This window comes from Parasteatoda tepidariorum, chromosome 1, assembly GCF_982258835.1.
Source record: "Parasteatoda tepidariorum strain Cologne lab strain chromosome 1, Ptep-v5.0, whole genome shotgun sequence".
Taxonomy (NCBI): domain Eukaryota; kingdom Metazoa; phylum Arthropoda; class Arachnida; order Araneae; family Theridiidae; genus Parasteatoda; species Parasteatoda tepidariorum.
In genome coordinates this window covers 106,895,604-106,916,521 of record NC_141755.1, presented here as the reverse complement: position 1 = coordinate 106,916,521, position 20,918 = coordinate 106,895,604, and the positions used below count along the sequence as shown (strand labels likewise).

At 32.6% G+C, this 20,918-nt stretch overlaps 1 protein-coding gene across 3 annotated transcripts in view; it reads left to right on the top strand.

Annotated features, from left to right (window-relative positions):
• LOC107443975 (glycogen-binding subunit 76A) overlaps positions 1-20,918 on the top strand; it is a 71,356-nt gene that overhangs the window by 35,607 nt on the left and 14,831 nt on the right. For 2 of the 3 annotated variants that reach the window (XM_016058007.5, XM_087150210.1), the window contains exon 2: positions 12,756-14,029. In XM_016058007.5, the coding sequence (XP_015913493.1) occupies positions 12,756-13,804 (1,049 nt within the window). In that variant the 3' untranslated portion in view covers positions 13,805-14,029. Of the gene's footprint in view, positions 1-7,173; positions 7,323-12,755; positions 14,030-20,918 lie in introns of those variants that run through there. The other variant, XM_043041350.3, reaches the window with a different exon arrangement.

The window sequence follows — 20,918 nt, the reverse complement described above, 5'->3', positions numbered from 1 at the left end:
TTTATAAGAATACAAATTGTATCTATGATTTGTGAATAGTTTTGTACTAAATAGAAGGAAGGAATTTATTCTGAAGAAGAAGTTGGAAAAATGAACATTTGAGATTCATTTAATTGCTTAAAAGCTTACAAACTTTCGAATAAGAAAATCTAATAGATCCGCAAAAGCTTTTACAGGATTCTGAATATTTTAAGAATTAATAGAAATATTGAGCCATCGAAAAATTAATTGATTATAATAAATTCGAATTGAACTATTGCAGTAACAAAACATTGAACAAAAATATTTAAGGAACAAAGTAGGAACAGAAATCCAGAGCAGTGTAGAGTTCATAAAAGGACATTAAAATGTCCCAAAAACAGGAAACTGAGTAGACTTTGTAAACAAGGTGAAGAAACCAGTAAAAAACCTTCAACTGGTAAAAGATCAAATTCAACCTTTGAAATAAGTCCATCTCAGGCTTAAAACCATTCAACTTCCAAGAGTACCTAGTAAAAACGTAAATCCAGAAGAAGAGATTGTAAAAGAATTTTAGCTGAAAGACTAAATCATCGTCACAAAAAGATGAATACTTTAACCTGAGGAGAGAGTAAGAAAGCATGAAAACAAAGAACAGAGTGTTGAAAACCATCGTGGAAAAAGCAATTTTTAAACAACTTTGAGTCACAATAAAACTTGTAAAGTTTCAATGGCAGTGTCTCAAGTTGAAAAGAAAGAATCTGTAATATTAGAATTCAATCATGTGATCAGTTTCTAACATTTTCATTGGTCAAGGCAAATGATGTGATTTTACAATATTCTCATTGGTCAAGATGAATCAGATGATATTTTGATATAGACGAAAGAAATATTTAATTACAAGTGGTTAGCATGAGCACAAAATTATTAATTCTTCATAAGCTAAGTTTTTACCCTATTGTTCTTATTGTAATGTTTGATGATAGGGAATTTTCGAATGACGTTTGACGAATTTTTCGAATATCTATATTTTTTGTAGTTCAATTAAATCTGAGATTTTATTATGCTGCAATGTGGATAAAATAAATATAATTTCTTCTTACAATAGTTTACGTAAAATTATACCCAGTTATTAGTCGTCATTAGTGTTAGATAATGTTTTAAAATCCTAATTAGGGTAAGATTTGTGAAATGGTTAATTGCATTTAGTCTTATAAAATATCTTAATTCCTGAAAATGAAATATGATTATTTATAATTAGATTTGCTTACTAAATGGCTCTTTGGTGTTTCAGATGTTGTTACTCCAGAGAGGGATAAACCAATATTAATTTATAATCCAGCTAAATTGCTAGATACTTTTTACGGCTGCGGGACATTTTTTTTCTCGTTTTTGGAGTTCAGTTTGAATAACTTTGTTTCATTATTTACACAACCAAACCTAAATAATTATTAACTGATTATTTAAATAGTGATCATGATAGTGATGAAATAAATAGGTACTGCTTTTTTTCGGGGATTCTGAAAAATCGTTTAAGTATAGTTGATGCCAGTGATGCTTAATTGCGATAATAGATATTACTAGTATTGTGGAATTAGGCACCTAATATATTAAAACACCTACTGTGGTAATAGGTTTCTTATGGTCCGTAAACGGAGAAGTAAGTAAATAATCAAAAAGATAAAAATGACTTAGAATATATTTATACTAATGATTTGAGTTTATTACATATTAAGATACCAGAGACGTGGTGGCTCACGGATAGAGCGTCCGGCCTTCCAAAGAGGTGAACCGGTTTCGAATCCAAGCAAAGTCTGGTCGATACGAATTCTGCATCCGGCTTGCACCGACCACAGTACTGACACAAAATATCCTCAGTGGTAGACGGATCATGTGTGAGAGTCCCCTAGCCGTCAGGCCAACCGTGGGAGGTTTTCGTGTTTTCCTCTCCGTGTGACTCAAATGCGGGTTAATTCCATCAAAAATAGTCCGCTACGAAGACAAATGTTCTCCCAATACTCGATCTAGGAATTTCCTTGTCTTCTGGATAGGGTTCAAAATTACAAGGCTACGGAGTTGAACATTAGTAATAGAAAAAAACCCCGAAATTGGGCCAGGTTTTCAACGACTGTTATAAAATAAAATATTAAGATACCAATATATTACCATAACATGCACTTGCATATGCATGGTAGGAATACCTTTCCTTGTAATAATTGCATTTGCATGTACTAGGTTACAGTCTTCAGGGTTTGAAGTTCAATGCTTTTGCTATACATAAGGAACTATGAAAGTAAATAGAAATATAAGCATCAATAAATAATGAAATAAATAGTTTTATGTGAATTATTTGCAAAGTGTGGCGATACAGTTTTCGAAAAGTAGCAGTTTAAAAAAAACGTACTATGTCTAGGGTACTTTTCCATTTCACCGGCGCAAGTCAATTCAGATATTTTTTTCATTCTTTTTTAAACAGACATCACCAAAAAAAATTTTTTTTTAAAAAAAGTTGCATTTACAGAGACATGGTGACTTTTCATTGGCCACTTTATCGCTTGCACCGGAATGGAGTAGAAACCGAAATGGAAAAGAACCGAATTGCATTTTTTTTTTAGATAAACGAGGGACTTATACCCTTACTTATACCGGGACTTATACCGAGTGACTTATACCCTTGACCTTTCATCTATTTTTTCCTTCCCGTCAGCTTTAATATTGCTTTCTTAATTAATCTAAAAGTAAAGCACTACCACTACAGCCAGTTGCAAGCCAAGAGGACCCCCTTGGTAGAGATAACTAGTACTGCAACTGGTATCTGTAGATATAACTGGTCATATAAGTCAAGGCTCCACAATTTCGAACTAACAGCGTGATGATTGTGACGTGATCGACGTTGCGTTCCGGCCTGTTTTACTACCCAGACCAGATGGTACCCATCTAGTGCTGTGGTACTATGCAACCCAGACATGAAGCTGGGTTGCATAGAGCTCCAGTTCTTCACAATGTGAACTAATTTATCTCAATACCGAAATGATGTTTGAGATTGGCCCCGTGTAACAGATGCCACTTTTATAGTTTTAAACTCGAAATGCAACATATTTTTCAACATACTGCCTATTTACTAGATGAGGGGAGATGGAAGGGTCATACAATAACCTAGTAGGAGCTCATTATCTTTCAATGATGTAGCATATTATTCAAAGGTAAGACTGTTTGCCGTGAAAAAATGTTGAAATATTGTTTTATCGTCATTTTCATTATTATTTTTGAATATACATTTTTCGATACAAAATGGTGTTTAATTTTTATTTCCTTACTTTTGAACCTGTATAAAAATTGTTAAAGAAATGATCAATGCGTACAAAAGACATAACTATATACAATAAAAATAATGTATTAAAAATTTAATTAAAAAAAGAGAATGCGTGTTGCAATCGTTAAGGTTCGTAAATTTTCTAAATTTTTTATCGTTTAAAATACTAAGCTCAAGCTATGGAAGAATTAATCTTCTAAATTGCACTTTTATCGCTTAGAGTTAAATTTAAAACTGCATCATTAATTTTATCCTAAGTGCTTCATTTTAAACTAGCGGAATTTCTTAAAAACAAATCGGATACTTTATTTGGTGGTATTATGAGCTGTACTATATTTAATGTCATGCATAATGCGAAGTTAATGATTTTACAGTAGTTCTATGAAATATTTGTGAAATAATGAATAATTTTATTGAAAAAAAAATTATGGTTTAAAATTATTAAGAATAAATAACTTTATTCGTTTTTACCGAATTCCAAGAGAATTATCGTTCTAAAGACTATTAAATGGTTTCATGGTACGGAAACTTTTTTTTAACTTGAACTTTTACCTTAGAAAGGAAGGAAGCTCGGAAAATTAAATGAACTTAACCACAACATCCTGTAAAATAATTCATACTAACAGAACGTGGTCTAATATACTTCTACTATCTAACTATAAACTTTGCATTCGATCATCTAGTAGTAAGCTATACTTTTTGTAAATAATTTGTGCTTCTCAAGGATACGCGATTTCACCATTCTGCACACTTTTTTTCGCTCTTTTACCATGGTTTCGTCAAATCATGCTATTTTACGTTTCAGTAAAAAGTTGGAGAAGTGGTGCAACCCCGGAGATCGAACATTTGCCTTCCAATGAGGTGAACCAGGTTCGAATCCCAGCGATGACTGGTCGCTGTTGACCTCAGTGCTGACGGGAAATATCCTCAGTGGTAGACGGATCATGGGTTAGAGTCCCCTTGTAGTCAGGCTAACAGCGGGAAATTTTGATGGTTTTCCTCTCCATGTAACGTTAATGCTGGTTAGTTCCATAAAAAAAGTCCTCCACGAAGGCAAATTTCTCCCAATACTTGATCCAGAAGTTCCCATTGTCTTCTGGATGGGTTAAAAATTACAACGCTACGAAGTTAAACATTAGTAGTCGCGTAAATCAAAAAAAATTGGGTCGGCTGTACAACGACGGATATATATATATATATATATATATATATATATATATATATATATATATATATATATATATATATATATATATATATATATATATATATATATATATATATATATATATATATATATATATATATATATATATATATATATATATATATATATATATATATATATATATATATATATATATATATATATATATATATATATATATATATATATATATATAAGAGTTGGAATGTAATTTAGTGGGAGGAGGAAAGCAGAAGTTTCAATAACCTTGGTAACGGAGAAGTGTGAAGAGTGGAGAAATCGTGAAACCTTGAGAAACTCATTCTATTTATAAAGAGCACAGTGTTTCCTTTTTACCATCTAGTATACAGTATTGCTTTTGCTATAATATTTCCCTACCCAGGATTTTCTTTCTTTAGGCAAACATGGTTTGTGATGTAACTCCTTAATAGTACCTTTTTGTTTTTTGAACTTTCTTTGGCTCAGTTTTTCCTGTTTCGACTCTTGCCATTAAACTCTACATTTTGATGCTTATAATTCTTTTACACATCTGTCAGGGCAGTGATTATATTCTGAGCTTTACTTACCAGTAGGCATAAGAGGCCTGTCAAAAGTGGAGAAGTCAAAAGTAAAATGTCAAATGTGTCCCTCAAATTTTCTTAAGTCCCGTAACTACACTTAAATAACTTTTAAATAAAATAAAAAATATATAAGTCTCATAAAATAAATTAATATATTTTTAGACTAAAGCAAATATCAATTTGGAATTGAAGCTTGCTGTAATTCAACATGCATAAGGCCTTTCAGTTCAATTGTGCCAAAAGCTAAACCTGGAAATTTTAAACTTTCAGTTAGTAGCTACTGGCCGGTAGAATCTAATAACTTAGTTGCCACTTTTTCCTCGAATCCAATGAGTCGAGGACCGATAACTATAGGTTCATTTTTCATTTAATTGTCACTTTTTACAAAAATTTTTTTGTTGTTACTTGGATTGAAATATATTTAAAAAAAAAATCATTTTAGAAATAATCTACGCCTATGAAATATTAATTAAACAATAAAGATTATTTAAATATATAGCAAAATTTACTTGACATTTTCATACATTTAATGTATACGTTACAACTTTGAAATATGTGAAATGTTAAAAAAAAATAAAAATAAATAAACAAATAAAAACTCTCTTTCCACGTGAATCTTTTATTTAATTATGGATTCTGAATTTTCTTTTTTATTTAAATATGGATTCTGAAGAATCAAAATTTTAAATGGAAACATTGGACATTTTAATGAAAATTCTGTTTTTCAGAGTCTTTCTGCATTGACGTATCTTTATCATTAAAGGATTAAAAAAAATTGGAAAAAGCGACCGATTGTTTATCAAATTTTAGTCGCCATTTTTTTGTTCACCCGCCATGAAGCTAAAGACGAGAGCAGCTTCTTGGCTATTTTATTTATGCTTTTCGCATTATTTTCTATGATATTAGAATTTTTTCAATCACATTCATTTTGTATTTGGTATTGAAATGCAGTGCTTAAATTGCTACCATTAATTAGCTGACAACTTGTTCGGTCGCCGGGAAAGATTTTACAAGGTGATGTAAAGTAATTAAAGTTCGAAGAGTTTTCTAATCAAATAAGCTATTGACACGTATATCTGCTTAGCTTATACACCTAATGATATACATATATTTTAAATTAATTTCTCTTGGTTAGTTAAGCAATGTTTTTTTTTAAACTGTACAAATCAAAAGTTTTAAGTTAAAACATAAGTATTGTATTGGTGTTGCTGCTGAAGGTGATCCGTTGCTAAAAAACTGCTCCATTTATCAAATTAAATCGATAATCTGCAAATTACCTAGTTGCCGTAATCAAACAATCAGCTTATTAGTTTATAGAATCATTCATTAAACTTAAACGATTTGGAAACCGTTCATACGAACATTATATCTAGGTTAATTGATTCTGCCGTTAATCGGCAGATTAGCTAGGTAATGTGCATATCAATGTTCCTATCTGCAACGGTAAAATATTGCTACCGATACGGAAACCGTTCATGCTCGCATTATATCTAGGTTAATTGATTCATTCGTTAATCGGCAGATTTGCTAGGTACCGTGCATATCAAAGGGTTTCTATCTGCAACGGGAACATTGCTACAGATACGGAAAGCGTTCATGCTCACATTGTATCTAGGTTAATTGATTCATACGTTAATCGGCAGATTAGCTAGGTAATGTGCATATCAAAGGTTTCCTATCTGCAACGGTAACATTGCTATCGATACGGAAACCGTTCATGCTCGTATTATATCTAGGTTAATTGATTCCTCCGTTAATCGGCAGATTTGCTAGGTAATGTGCATATCAACAGGTTTCTATCTGCAACGGTAATATTGCTACCACAACGAAAATTTTACAATAGCCTTTGACTAGTAGATCATTTTTTTATCTTTTATTTTTGTCTTGTTTTATGATCCTGAAATAATGATAGTATTATGATTCATAAAAGCAGCATATAACCCTTAGAAATCTAACTATATCTATGTTAATTAACACAATACGTAATAAATAAGCAATTGAGATCAGTCATAAATATATCTAGTCTTTCTCAAGCGCGGAAGGAAATAAAAATGTTTTTGATGCTCCCACAACGGATACGAGGATGCCAACTGTTCTGTAATTGTTTTGGATCTAGTCCAGAATATATCCTCTGATTTCATCAGGTGGAAAATCGTTCTTTATTTACCAAATCTTCAGAAGAAGAATGAAAAAAAGTTCGTCACAAATAATTCTATAGAACTTCTGTAACATTCTGGATAGTTATTGAAAATGTCGCTTAGTTATTTGATATCATCTTTAACAGGTAATTTACGATAGTATTCTTTATAATTGAAGGTGTAGTGTTTAAATCATCTATATCTTATATGATAGGTTTTAAATCATCTATATCTTATATGATGACTATATGATAGGTTTTTTAACTTTATTCCATTTTTTAATAGATTGGCAGAAAATCGTGTAATAGACCAAAAAGTCGCATGTTTAAAATTTGATTTTTCGAGAGCTGTTTGACCCATTTCGTTCAAATTTTTTAATTTGTCATTTAAAATTATGTTCTTTAAAATGATGTACAAAAATTTGCATACTTTACAGATCAAAATTTTTTTCGACTGTTATTAAATAGAATCTAATAAAAAATGATTGAAAATTATTTTTCTCATGGAATTTTCTTTGAGTAGATGAATTTTATAATAATGTGCAAAAAGTTTTCAATTTCGCTTAAAAAGTTCTTGAGATATGGTGAAATACGCTAAAAGGTAAAATTTAGGGATACAAACTTTCGACCGCTCTCTGGACCATTTTTCCCCAATTATGGCTTACCCCTATATTTTGAGGATCAGGAAAAAAAAAGTATATTTATTCAGAGAAAGTACGTTTTTCTGTCTAATTTCGTAACTTAAAATATCGTCTTTACTAATTAATAAGCATATTTAAGAGCTATTTAGATTTGAGTCTTAGTGCGTGAAAACTTGATCATTAGACCATAAGTTATTTAGGGTGTTTTTTATTTTTGCGCACTGTACGTTACTGTTTTTTGAAAAGAATTTTCTTTAACTTAAATTTGGTACTTGTCAAGAAAAGTAGTATGCATTCAGAATTAAATATTTTTTGATATTGGACAAGCTAAAATGATACTTGTTAAGATCTGTATGCTTTTTGCTATGCTTTTTAGTTTTATATATTGCAGCACAAAGACGATATAACTCGTAGCTTTACAAATATCATATTTATTTGAAATTTAATGTTGACTTTATTAAATCTGAGGAGTTGTTAATTTTTGTAACTTTCAAACTTTGCTTTAAATCTGAATAGAATCTCTTGAATGTAATTAAGATCTAAGAAGATAAGTATTGTCTGATCTTCTTAGTTGTCCGATTTTAGTCATTATTTATTGTTAAATAAAATTTCATTTATCTATGCATAACGAAAGATTTATTATGGTTGCCCCTTATCTTTTCTGGTGTCAAGAATACTCATATTAACGCTCCACTAATTTGTAATGAGTTCAGAAAACTCCAAAGTTTCCATCACAAAATATATAATAATGCTTTAATTTAGAAAGGGGGGCCTCAGAGGTGTTTCAGATCCAAATTTTCAATTTTTTGAAAATATGCATATTTTGTTATTAAATTTATTCTGATCAATTTGACAAAGTTTAGTTGATACTTCAAAACATTATGGAGTTATTGTTTTCTGAAGCACGAATATGTGCTGAAGGTAATCAATCGCCAACTTTGAACTCATTTTTCTCAAAATCAATATATTAAGCTTCCGCACAAGATATTTGCTGTGTTATAGCAGCTAGACTTTAAAATTTTGTATTATATACTTATTTATAAAAGGTTTACTTGATTAAAGGTAAGGGATTGATTGTTAAGACAAGCTTCCCAATTAAATACCGAAGTAAAGCATCGAAAGCTGCTGTCAGTGGGTAGGTGGATGAGCACTTTAATCAATCAGCAAATGGATCGAGAATGAGCGGTATCGGTCCTAGTTAAACTGTTCTACGGTAAAGTGCTCGAATTTGCGCGCAGGTCGTCAGGCTACCGAAATCGGGGTGCCATCCTCTCTGCAGAGGATCAAAATTATGATGGCATAGCTTCAGATCATCCTCAGGGATGTTTCTCAGACAATCGCCAATTATGCAGCTCTATGGTGACGTAAATCAACCACAACAACTTACGTGATTAAAGTAAAAATTTACTAAATAGTTATATTTTATTAAAAAAAATTAGCTGAATACTCGTACGGAGTAAGAAAAAAGAATCAATACTGAATGACATCGCAAAATCAATCTCAAAACTGAAAGCAATGTTCAAACACAATTAATAAAGCTAATTAATTACAATACATTTTACATTTTGCCCTTACAGGTGGCTTTACGTTATTTGATTAAGCGAAACACGTTTTTAGTAGTTCATCCTATCAAAATAAAGTATATGTATTCAGTGTCATTTGGCACTATGTTATTGCTCTGGGCCAAATCATGAGAGTTAAAATTTACCAAACCCAAGCAATTTTCTCGAGTACTTATCTCTTTCGAGGGGCCATAAAAAACTCTTTCCGCAATATCTATATTAAAATTTTCCTTTGTTAATGCAATTTTAATGTGTACAAAATGTACTAATATAGTTCATTGTATTTATTTTACTACTTTTGGTACCTATTAAAACTGCACTAATTACCAGAATACCAGTTTTTCCCACAACCAAAATTAACCTTGACGATTTCTTGCATTTTTCCTGAACAAATTAGTACCATTTCACCATTAATTCTGCTTTTTAGTCCGTAATTTATTCAATTTACGTTTCAATAGTAATTATAACCAATATTAAGGCGTCAAAAATCGTATGTAGATTTTTTACTTTTCTCCTAAATGAATTAATTTCATTAAGCCGTTAATTATGCTTTTTATTACGTAGTTTATTTTATTTTTTATTCAATTAGTACCTGCAACCAAATGGAAATTTTTATGCTTATTTTTAATAACTTAGTAAACTCTCTAAATAGCCTAACTGTATCAAGGGTCCATTAATTTTGCTTGTCAGTGCACTGCTTATTTTTTAAAAAATTTCAATTAGTACCCAATACAGAAACTAATCCAGCATCATTGGCATCAATCATAGTATGGCAATTTTTTCACGTCTCTCCTGAACGAATTAGTTCTATTTCTCCATTCATTTTGCTGTTCAGTACACTTTTTTAAATACCAAATGCAGTTGTCTTTAAATTGTTTAATTTTATATAAACACCTTTTTCAAGCATATTTATAAACAAAATTAAATACGTGGCTTTAGATAACTTTAAGAATACTAATTTGTTGACGTAGCCCGCCTATACTGCCACGTTCGGGTGGATCATAAGGTTTATGGGTCATAAAGAATAATAAAATAATTAAATACTGAAAACGTGCAATAAACTGCATTTTAAGTGAGGACTATAAGCAAGAAAACATCGTTGATGTTATCTTAATAAGCTAAATTATTTACGATGTAATAAAATGTATTAAATTATGTACGATGTAATAAAATTTAGGCGAAATTATCTACGATTTAAAGTTTATCAATGGTTAGTTGACGTGGCTACCAATCATTTTTTTAAACGTCTTTCCTGAACGATATAGTTAAAATTTTTGAATGATTTTCAGAAACTAGGGGCGAAAATTGTCCCTTTCTCTCAATTTCAGGACTCGAGTACAAACGATTCTGGAGTTATAAGAGTGACATACAAACACGCATTCATTTTATTATTATAGACGGTTGAAAATTTTTTTTTGAAATTTGAAAAGTAAATTATTTTTTTACTTAAGTTTACCTGTGAGTTTTGTTCAATCACAAAAGCTTTGTTGCTAGTAGTTTTTAATGATTTTCGGACCTTTAACTAGATGCGAAATGGCGTTTTTATTGAAAAAAAGTAGATTTATTTAAAAATTTTAAACTTTTAAAAAATAACTAATTATTAAAGATTTTAAAAACTGTGATTACGTTTATGCACCTTATAGATATTTTATACATATTTCTGAAAAAATGTCTGGATTCTAATAAAAGTTTTAAACGAACTATGTCCGGTCGAAAAATGATATTTTCTTCTTTTTATGTAAACACCCCTGATATCCTTTTTAATGCTAACAATTAAAATAGCGATAAACATGGATTATGTTTGCAAAATTAATGTTTTAATTAAAATATTAATTATAAATAAATAACTATTGATTTAACTATTGTAATTAAGAGCAGCAATGGCACAGGGGATAGAGCAATTCGCCTTCCAATGAGGTGAACCGGGTTCGAATCCCGGTGATGGTTGGTCGATACGAATCCGCATCCGGCTTGCACCGACCACAGTGCTGACGTGAAATACCCTCAGTGGTAGACGGATCATGGGTTAGAGTCTCTTTGCCGCCAGGCTAACCGTGGGTGGTTCTCGTGGTCTTCTTGTCCATGTAACGCAAATTCGGGTGAGTTCCATCAAAAAGTCCTTCACGAAGTCAAATTTCTACCAATATTTGATCCAGGAGTTCTCTTGTCTTCTGGTTTTGGTTCAAAATTACGAGACTATGGAGTTAAACCTTAGAAGTCGTAAACCCGAAAATTCGGTCGGCTGTTCAACGGCGGTTATAAAATAAAATTACTGATATTAGTTAAATTAATACTTTTACTTTGTAATTACTTTACTGTTATTAATACTTTTATTGTTTTTAATATTTTTACTGTTATTAGAAAAATTTATAATGATGTTAATCTAAGAGCCATGAAAACAAAATATGCTCTAAATTTTTAACTAAGTCTTTCAACTTGTTTAACATAAAAAAAAATAGTAAAATATCCAATGCTATGTTTGTCCCTTGCGATTTAAGTTTATGAAATATGAATATAAATATTCTTTTTCTGGATGTTTCTCATTAACTAATGGGTTGGTGCGAAAACAAGAGCGATTAATATGTAAATACAACTAATGAATCTCTAAATAATTTTGTATCACTAATCGAATATCTTATCGTGTCCATTTGTCTTTGATAATTCAGTATTTTAAAGAAAATATAGGCCATTTCCTAAAAATAATAATAATAGAAAATAGGCCAGACCTTATATTAAATAGGCTAATAGGATAATAGGCTAATAGAAAAATAGGCCAGACCTTAGAGCCACACATCACCTTTAGGTTTGAGAGTAATAAATTTAAGAATATTATTAAAAATTTATTCTAACGATTAATTTAGATTGTTTTAAAAGTTAATGAATTCCGCTTTAACTTTTAATTACGAATTTTTCCATATTGTGTAATAGATTTCACATATTGTGCTTGAATCTTAGATCATTTTTTTGAATTTGGTCTATATATATGCAAATATAATTCAAAATATAAAGAAAACATCATCGAAAAAATTATTTAAAAAAAATTAATGAAAGTCCGGAAAAAAGATATAATCTCCTCATCAGCAACGATTATTATTATTTTTTTAAAATAATTTTCATCTTCTCTTTTTTCATTGCAAAATAATGAAAAAGAAGAAGAAAAAAAGTATTTTTTAGAAAAATAAATTAATAAAAAATAATTAAAATCTAAGGTAAAAAAATAAATAGAAAAGTTTTCTCGCTTTTCTTATATATATAAGAAAAAGTGCAGAATTACTTGTTTACATTGTTTGTTGTGATGATACGCCTGTAGTTTCCGCATAGATATTAATCTATACAGTTTTGATTGTTTTAAATTAATTTTTAATTATCTTTTTCAGGTAACTATAGGGACGAAAATCATGTTTGGAGACCCGATTCTCCCCCTGAATCTTTTGCCTCCGAATCGGAATTGCAATCCGACTCCCCCGCACTGACGATCGAAACCGAAGAACCGAGCAGCACGACATCGAACAGCACAGAGACTGTTTCTGAGTTGGCTAGTCCAACCTTTGACTACCGAGACGAAGGTAGTCCACTGGCAGACGAGCTTCGAAGTCGTTTGCAGCTTATAGAATCATGCCAAAGCAATAGGAATTGCGTGACTAGTCCCATAGAAGAATTATCCGAAAATAGCGTCTCATCCACGTTATCTTCCGAGACAACCTCTAGAGATCTTCTGTCACCTCCTGATGTGCCACGACTAGTAAGAAGCACATCTCTAAAAACTGGAAAGACGCCTCCCGGGACTCCTAGTCGGAAGAAGATAGTTCGATTTGCTGATGTCCTTGGTCTTGATCTAGAAGCCATCCGCCATTTTGTGAAAGATGACGACGCTCCCATAGTTCCTCAATCTGCATTTGCAGATTTAAAAGTACCCTCATCAACGAGCGCTCCGCTGTTCATGCCTTGGAGCACCAGTTCTCCAGGACTGTCACAGGCAGGTTGCAAGTTCGTCTCGCAATTCGAGCAACCCGGTTCCGATCCACACTTCTTAGATAAAGTCCGACAGCAGAAAGTGTGCCTGGAAAACGCTGTCCTCAACGACCTTCGAGTGACGGGCGTTATTCGAGTGTTAAATTTAGGCTTCGAAAAACTGGTTGTGGTTCGATATACAACGACGGAGTGGGCAGCTTTCACGGACTTAACGGCAGACTATGTTCCGTCGTCTTGTGACGGATTTTCAGACAAATTCAGCTTCAATCTCCATCTTCCTCACCTCTCACCCGGTCAGAGGTTAGTCTTTGCCATGAAGTATGTGGCTAACGGTCAGGAATTCTGGGACAATAATTCTGGCGAAAACTACGTACTGAAGTGCCAAGCAAAGATTACTGATCAAGACTCTAGCAGTGGACTGAACGGTCCACGGTGGCTGCACCATTTCATGTGATGTCCTTATACAATGCCTTTTTTGTCCACTAGTAAAAATCATATATAGATGAATACATTTCAATGGTGCTTTTTTGGGGTTGTGCTGCTAATAGTGAAAATAACTATAGTTGCCCTACCTGTTTCCACGTTAGTAATTTATATACATAATTATTTGACTGACTATTTTTTTATAACTAATGCGTGTGTTTGGTAGTTCTCCGAACTTCTCATCTTGACTTAACAAGTGAGTTGTTTTTATTTTTAATTTATAAGTAATAAAATGTCATTATATATTGCATGCACATATTTTTTTAGCTTATTATAAAAGTATGTATACATGCATGCATTTATTAATCTTATTTATCAACAGAAAGTCTAAATGGATATACAAATCCTTGAAGATAAATACAAATTTAAACGATTAAAACTATTTTTAGTGACTATAAAATGAACGTAATTACCTAGTACATAACCTTGTACATAATTACAAAATTTATGCAAGTTAGATATTATTAAAACTAAAATACAATAAATAGATAAATATTAAGTTTTTTTTTCAAAGCGTAGACGTGATTTCAATTACTTTTAACAATATTAATGTTGTGATAATAGTACTATATTCTTAAACGCTTATGGTTTTCACTGTTAACTGTCAATGCCTATTACTTATTTCCAGACCAGTGTATAAGAGGAACGTGCCAATTAATGTCAATTCCTATTAAATGCTGTGGTACAGGCTTGAACTGTTACTTCTTTTTCCAATATCTTTTTCAACACTAACTGGTGGATATTCAGAAACAGTAACATCCAACAGTAATAACTTAAAATCACTAAAGAGTTTACAAAGCTTTATATTAGAGCGAACTAAACCTTTTTTCATCTCTAAATAATTAGCACATAGGTTTATAAGCTTGCGTCAGCCCCCGTCCATCATCAGACGAGGATCGTTGAGGTGGAAACTTTCTGGTCCTAGTAGCCTAGAAATAAGAGAATGAATTAATGGTGGGCACATTACCCGAGTAATTATCATCCTGTGAGATGAAGTCAGAGACCGATCAAGACAAATTCAAGCCCAAGGCCCACAAAAGTTTCAGGGCTCCTAACAAAATATTTTGAAGTTAAATTTCTGAAGAATAGTCCTAACAATAAAAAGAATCTGTTGAACTGCATGATTCAAGAGAAACATTCTAAAAATTTTTGAAAGCAGACAATTGAAGATTATTTTTCTAAGATATATTTTACGCATTTAAATATTAAAGCAAAATATAAAATGTTGTGTGAAAATAAAAGTAGTTTGATGGCCATAAACAAGTGAAATCAGTGATTTTTGCTAAAAGTCTCTGATTAGTTGAATTATTTCAGAGATTGTAGCTTTCCATCTACAGCTTTACATATTCGTTAAGAATAAGCTTTTGGTTCTTGATGACACCAATAAGAGACTTTGCGAATATGCATTTTCGTTGCATTTGCTTAAGCTGTTGGAGCAAAAATTGCACCCATTAAAATTCAGCTGTACTTTCGAATTTGATAAGTGCAATGCTTACACGAGTTTGGTTTATCACAATATAAAGAAAATTTGAAATAGAGAATAGCCTTTTTGAGAAAAACTGTTTCTTTCAGTATTTAAAAAAAAAATTTATATTGTGGACTGTTTACTAATTGAGACCCCCCAGAAAGTGTGGGCCCTAGGTCCGTGCCTATTGGGCCTAGGCGATAATCAGGACCTAGATGAACTTTGAAAATACATTAATATAGCAAGTAATTATAGTTACGAAATAAAGATGAAAATAAGAATACATAGATATATAAATAATAAAAAATTATGAGGTATTGTATGAGGTTTTATTCTTCCGTCCACCAATCTAGGACCTAGGCCATAGTGAGTTCATTCTAAATACAGTAAGGTTAGACTGTATTGAAGTTTCGTGGTTACGTCGTAGGTGTTTCTCCCCAAAGTTTTTTCGTTATATCGTCTCTTGATTTTTTTTTCCAACTCCGTGAGGACATCGTTCACCATAAGAAGACGTTTGTAAGCCAATTTAAAGTACGACATTCCGCACATACTATTTTATTTTATAATCGTCGTTGAACAGCCTACCCAATTTTATGGGTTTACGACTACTAATGTTCAACTCCATAGCCTTGTCATTTTGAACCCAATCCAGAAGACAAGGAAACTCCTGGATCAAGTATTGGGAGAAATTTTTGCCTTCGTGGAGGACTTTTTGGATGGAACTAACCCGCATTTGCATTACCTCTCACGGTTAGCCTGACTGCAAGGGGACTCTAACCCATGATCCTTCTACCACTGAGGATATTTCACGCCAGCACTGTGGTCGGTGCAAGCCGGATGCGGAATTCGTATCGACCAGCCATCGCTGGGATTCGATCCCGGTGCACCTCATTGGAAGGCGAAAGCTCTAAGCCCTGAGTCATCGCGGCTCCCATAAATAAGTATTAAAATAAGGAAAAATACAGAAAAGTAGTTTATGGTAGGCGGATATAAAGCAATAATGATGATGATTTCATAGCACTATGACATCAACGAGTCAAATTGAACTCTCCGATATGCAAATATCTTCTTACGGTGCTTCCATAGAGTCATCTTAATATTTTTTTATGACTACGAGGCTCCGTTCCTTTCCCCCTCCTCTCACCACACCCTCCCTCCTACGTTAATCTTAACCAGATGAACGATTACTTAGATTTGGGAGAAAAAAAGGAAACCGTTCTTGAAATAAAATATTTAAACTTTGAAGTCAAACCTTCGTTTCAAAGCAAAAAATATTTAACACGTTGAATGCCCTGGGGGTTTACCGGTGACCGGCTCTGAGTGTGTTCGTAACACCACCAGGTCACCGGTAACCGGCAAAGCCAAGATTATTTGAAACACATAATTCGTGAAAATTTTTAATATTTTTATATTATAATCGTTACAAAAATGGTTTGAAGAAATTAATGCAATATAGAGCACACAAAAATAGTTTTATTTAATGTTATACAGAGATGCCAACTTGCTCCGGATAGCGAATAAATATTTTCAAGTGGTAGTTTATTAATTGACGCCCGGTGGCTGAGCGGTAGCACTTCGCGCTGTCGTGCCACAGATCCCTGGTTCTATCCTCGGGCCCGGCAAGGTTGACTCAGCCTTTCATCCCTTCAGTGGGTCGATAAATGAGTACCAAGCATGCTTGGGAACTAAACACTGGGGGTTTCGCGTTCGGCTGACCACCTAACCGGAACATCTGCTCCTGCACCTCAGAGCCCAAAGGTCAAGAAAACTGAGATGGGCACAGTAGGCCTTGGCCCTCTTTGGACTGTCGCTCCGCTGAGTTTAGTTTATTAATTGTGATTCTTGGTTTAAGAAATTCAATTTAGTAGATTTTTATCCACCACTATTTCTAAACAATTCGTAGGCTTATATAATTCACCACTTTTTTCAGATATGTCATGCTAAACCTTTTAAAAAAAACTAGCAAAATCTGTCAAATTTGCAAATTTAGTTTGTAGTTATTTACCGTTTGGCCAGACGGGCAAGCCCTGTAAAATTAGCGTGGCATTCATCATGTAAAAAACAAAACAAAAAAGTGAGAAAATTTAAAACAAAATAAAGATTTTAAATTTTAATAACTTTCAAACTAATTTCAATTTCAAAAAAAAATAAATAAATTAAAGCTCGTGCTAAATTTAAAAGCAAAAATGATCCCTTTATTATGTCTAATTTCTACTCTTTAGTTGCATTCTTGAGGCCTGTATAGCATTCCGTATGGTGTTTTTTTTTACAAGTTTAACAGTTAATAATTCTCAAATATATCATATATTATTTCATATATCAAATGACAAAAAAAAGTTCTTACTTCGAGTAAATGTTTTGAAGTTTTTAGAAAGTTGTTTTGCAATGATTAGATAATTGGTTTATCGAACAGTCATCAAACAATCACCGATTTTCTTATCGATATATATAATCTTCAATTAAGTGTTTGTTGATCTTTTAAATCGAAAGAAGTTGTTAGGAAATTTTTATCATTCCATTTCTATGAAGAAGGCATCATTTTTTTTTGTATAAAGCTTTAAAATTTAGGTTTATTATTTGTTTATGATTTGTCACGCGGGTTTGTTGTTGACAAGATTGCGCTTAACGATAAACTTGTCTTCTATGAATATTATTTTAGTTGACAATCGCAGTTTTTTTAATTTTAAAATTTTAAGATCACTTCAAATGAGGCTTCGTTATTTGTAAGATTTATTATTAAACTCTTAAATTAAATTTCTATCTTGAATTTCCATAATGAATATAAAAACGTCGGAAAGATTGAGTAATAACTTCTCATATTTTGATTTTATTTACGGATTTAATCAAAATGTTTGTATGCATGCAAAAAGGGATTGTAATATAGTCAGACTTCTATTTAACGAACTTCCATTTTGCGAATTTCTCTATTTCGCGATTTTTTTTTGTGAGGAACCAGGAACATTTTGGAAATGTTTTCTTAAAATAACTTCCAAATAATGAAGGAAATTTTCTATTTAACGAACTTGAGTTCCACTGTTTCTATTTCCCAAAATATTTCAGAATATTTCAAATTTGTTAACGCATTTTTTGAGGAAAATGACCTTTAATTGATTTTCGCAGCCACTTAACTTTTAGAGAAAGCAGTAAAATCCCTTTCTTTTTTCGTTTGAATACAGAAATCATCATACAGGAATCCATGCCACAAATCAATATACGAGAAAGCATAACAGTAATTTCTAAAGCATAGAACTATGATGTTACAGATCGTACTATTCGTAACAGTTTTGCTAAAGCTGGATTCGTAGTCAGTGCGAAAGACGAGTATGATATTCCATTTGAAAAAGTGGGTACAGCTAAGAGAGAACATCGAAATGAACGATGAGGTACTGATTAATGATTTTCTTTTTATTGATTCTGAAGCTGCAACCACAAACACATTGACTGAATCGGATATTTTAGACAGAGTGAAAAATAAAAACAATGCAGCCATAAATTGTGAGGAAGATGAAGAAGACAGAAATGATGAAGAAGTCACCAAACCTTCATACGATAAAATAATTTGAAACAATTCGATATTTGATAATAATTTACAAGATAAAGGTGTATCAATTGCTATTTTAACTATATCTAGTACTTATGAATTAAAGACCTGTTTTGTCTTGTTTGAGTAATTTCAAATGGTGATTTTCTCTTTAATGAATTTATTTTCCATATAGCGAACTTCTTACCGGGACCTAGCGACTTCGTCAAGCGGAGGTCCGACGGTAAATTGTTTTAGAAGTGTGAAAAGGCCTTTTTTTCATGCATTTTCCATTCAGTCCGGCATTTTTCGTAAAAATATTCAGTGATTGACATTAGGAAATTGAGGTTTGGATTATTTTCAAAACTGTCTAACAGTCATATATGTGATTAATACCTATACCTCATGTGTGTGATCGACTATCGCGCGATATAAGGCGAAATTTTCTAAAATTAGAATGTTCATAAATGACGAGAATAATTAGAGAGGTCATTTAGGGTGGAGTATTCTTAAGAGGGTCTTCCATTGACCCATTTATATTTAAAATGCAATGATCAGTAGAGGATTAACTGATTGTATAGGTTAGCAAACCTTATTAAAATATCGATTCTTTATTTTATTCTGTTTGTTAACCAATATTTTTAAGCCATATTTTCAATCGATACCAAACTGCATACCTGTAGGGGTAGACTATTCCATATTTTTCGCAGGTGGAGGAAGGAACATTCATGAAACAGATACAGCAGACGTAATTTATTTTATATTTTGGAAATCTAAAATAAAATGTTACCCCTTTAATAACAGAATGTTTTTAAATGCATCAGAGTTTTCTCAACTCTCTAATAATTTTTATTTTATATTCATTTTATTTTTCTTCAACATTTAAGATAACTTTTTTTGCCTTATGGTGGCTATGAACTTCACACAGTTTAAATTAGAAAAAAAAAATCAGGGCAGGAAATACCGGACAATAGCTCTTGCATTTGAAAACGCTTTAGTGTGTGGAATCCCGGGAAAGCATGCGCCGGGCAAAGGTACTTAGCTTTAGAGCATCTATGCAGGGAACATTGGGAAAGAGCACACCGAGCAATGGCCATTAAACTGGAAAACATCAGTGTAAGGACTACAGAGCCGTGGTGGCTCAGGGGATAGAGAAATTCGCCTTCCAATGAGGTGAACCGGGTTCGAATCCCGGCGGTGGCTAGTCGATACGAATTCTGCACCTGGCTCGCACCGACCAAAATACTGACGTAAAATATCCTCAGTGGCAGACGGATCATGGGTTAGAATCCCTTTGCCGTTAGGCTAACCATGGGAACCTTTCGCGGTTTTCATCGCTTTGCAACACAAACGCGGAAAAGTTCCATTAAAAAGTTCTCCACGACGGCAAATTTCTACCAAAACCGGATCCAGGAGTTCCCTTGTCTTCTGGTTTGGGTTCAAAATTACAAGGCTTTGGAGTTGAACTAAGAAGTCGTAAGCCCCAAATTGGGTCGACTATTCAATGACGTTTGTAAGTGTAAGGAATACTGGTCAATGGCACTTTTCATTAAAAAAAGACAGCTTTCGCGGCAATACTGTGTATTTCCTACTTTTCTAAACCTACAAAAGGAAGGCAACAATCCACTTCCCATAGGAAAGCTGCTTGGAATTGAAGGGCTAGTACTGAAGACGTTTGTTGTTTCGTAATCTTACTACCAGTCCTACCTAGATGAATACTAAATTTAACTAAACTCAGTAGCGCGACAGCCCATGGAGGGCCAAGGCCTACTGTGCCCATCTCAGTTTCCTTGACCTTGGGTTCTGGGGTGCATGATCAGGTTCTGGTTGGGTGGTCAGCCCAACACGGAACAGTGTTTAGCGCCCAAGCATGCTTGATATTCATTTTATCGACCCACTGAAGGGATGAAAGGCTGAGTCAACCTTGCCCGGCCAGTGCATCGAATCAAGGACCTGTGGCAAATGAACACTCCCAAACCATGATTTCACCTTCAAAAATGGGCAAGGGCTATCTAAATATATTTTTTCTGTGGAAAATGCATCTCAGAATTATTATCGATCATATTTAAACAAAAGACTAATTTTTAATAAATTATTAAA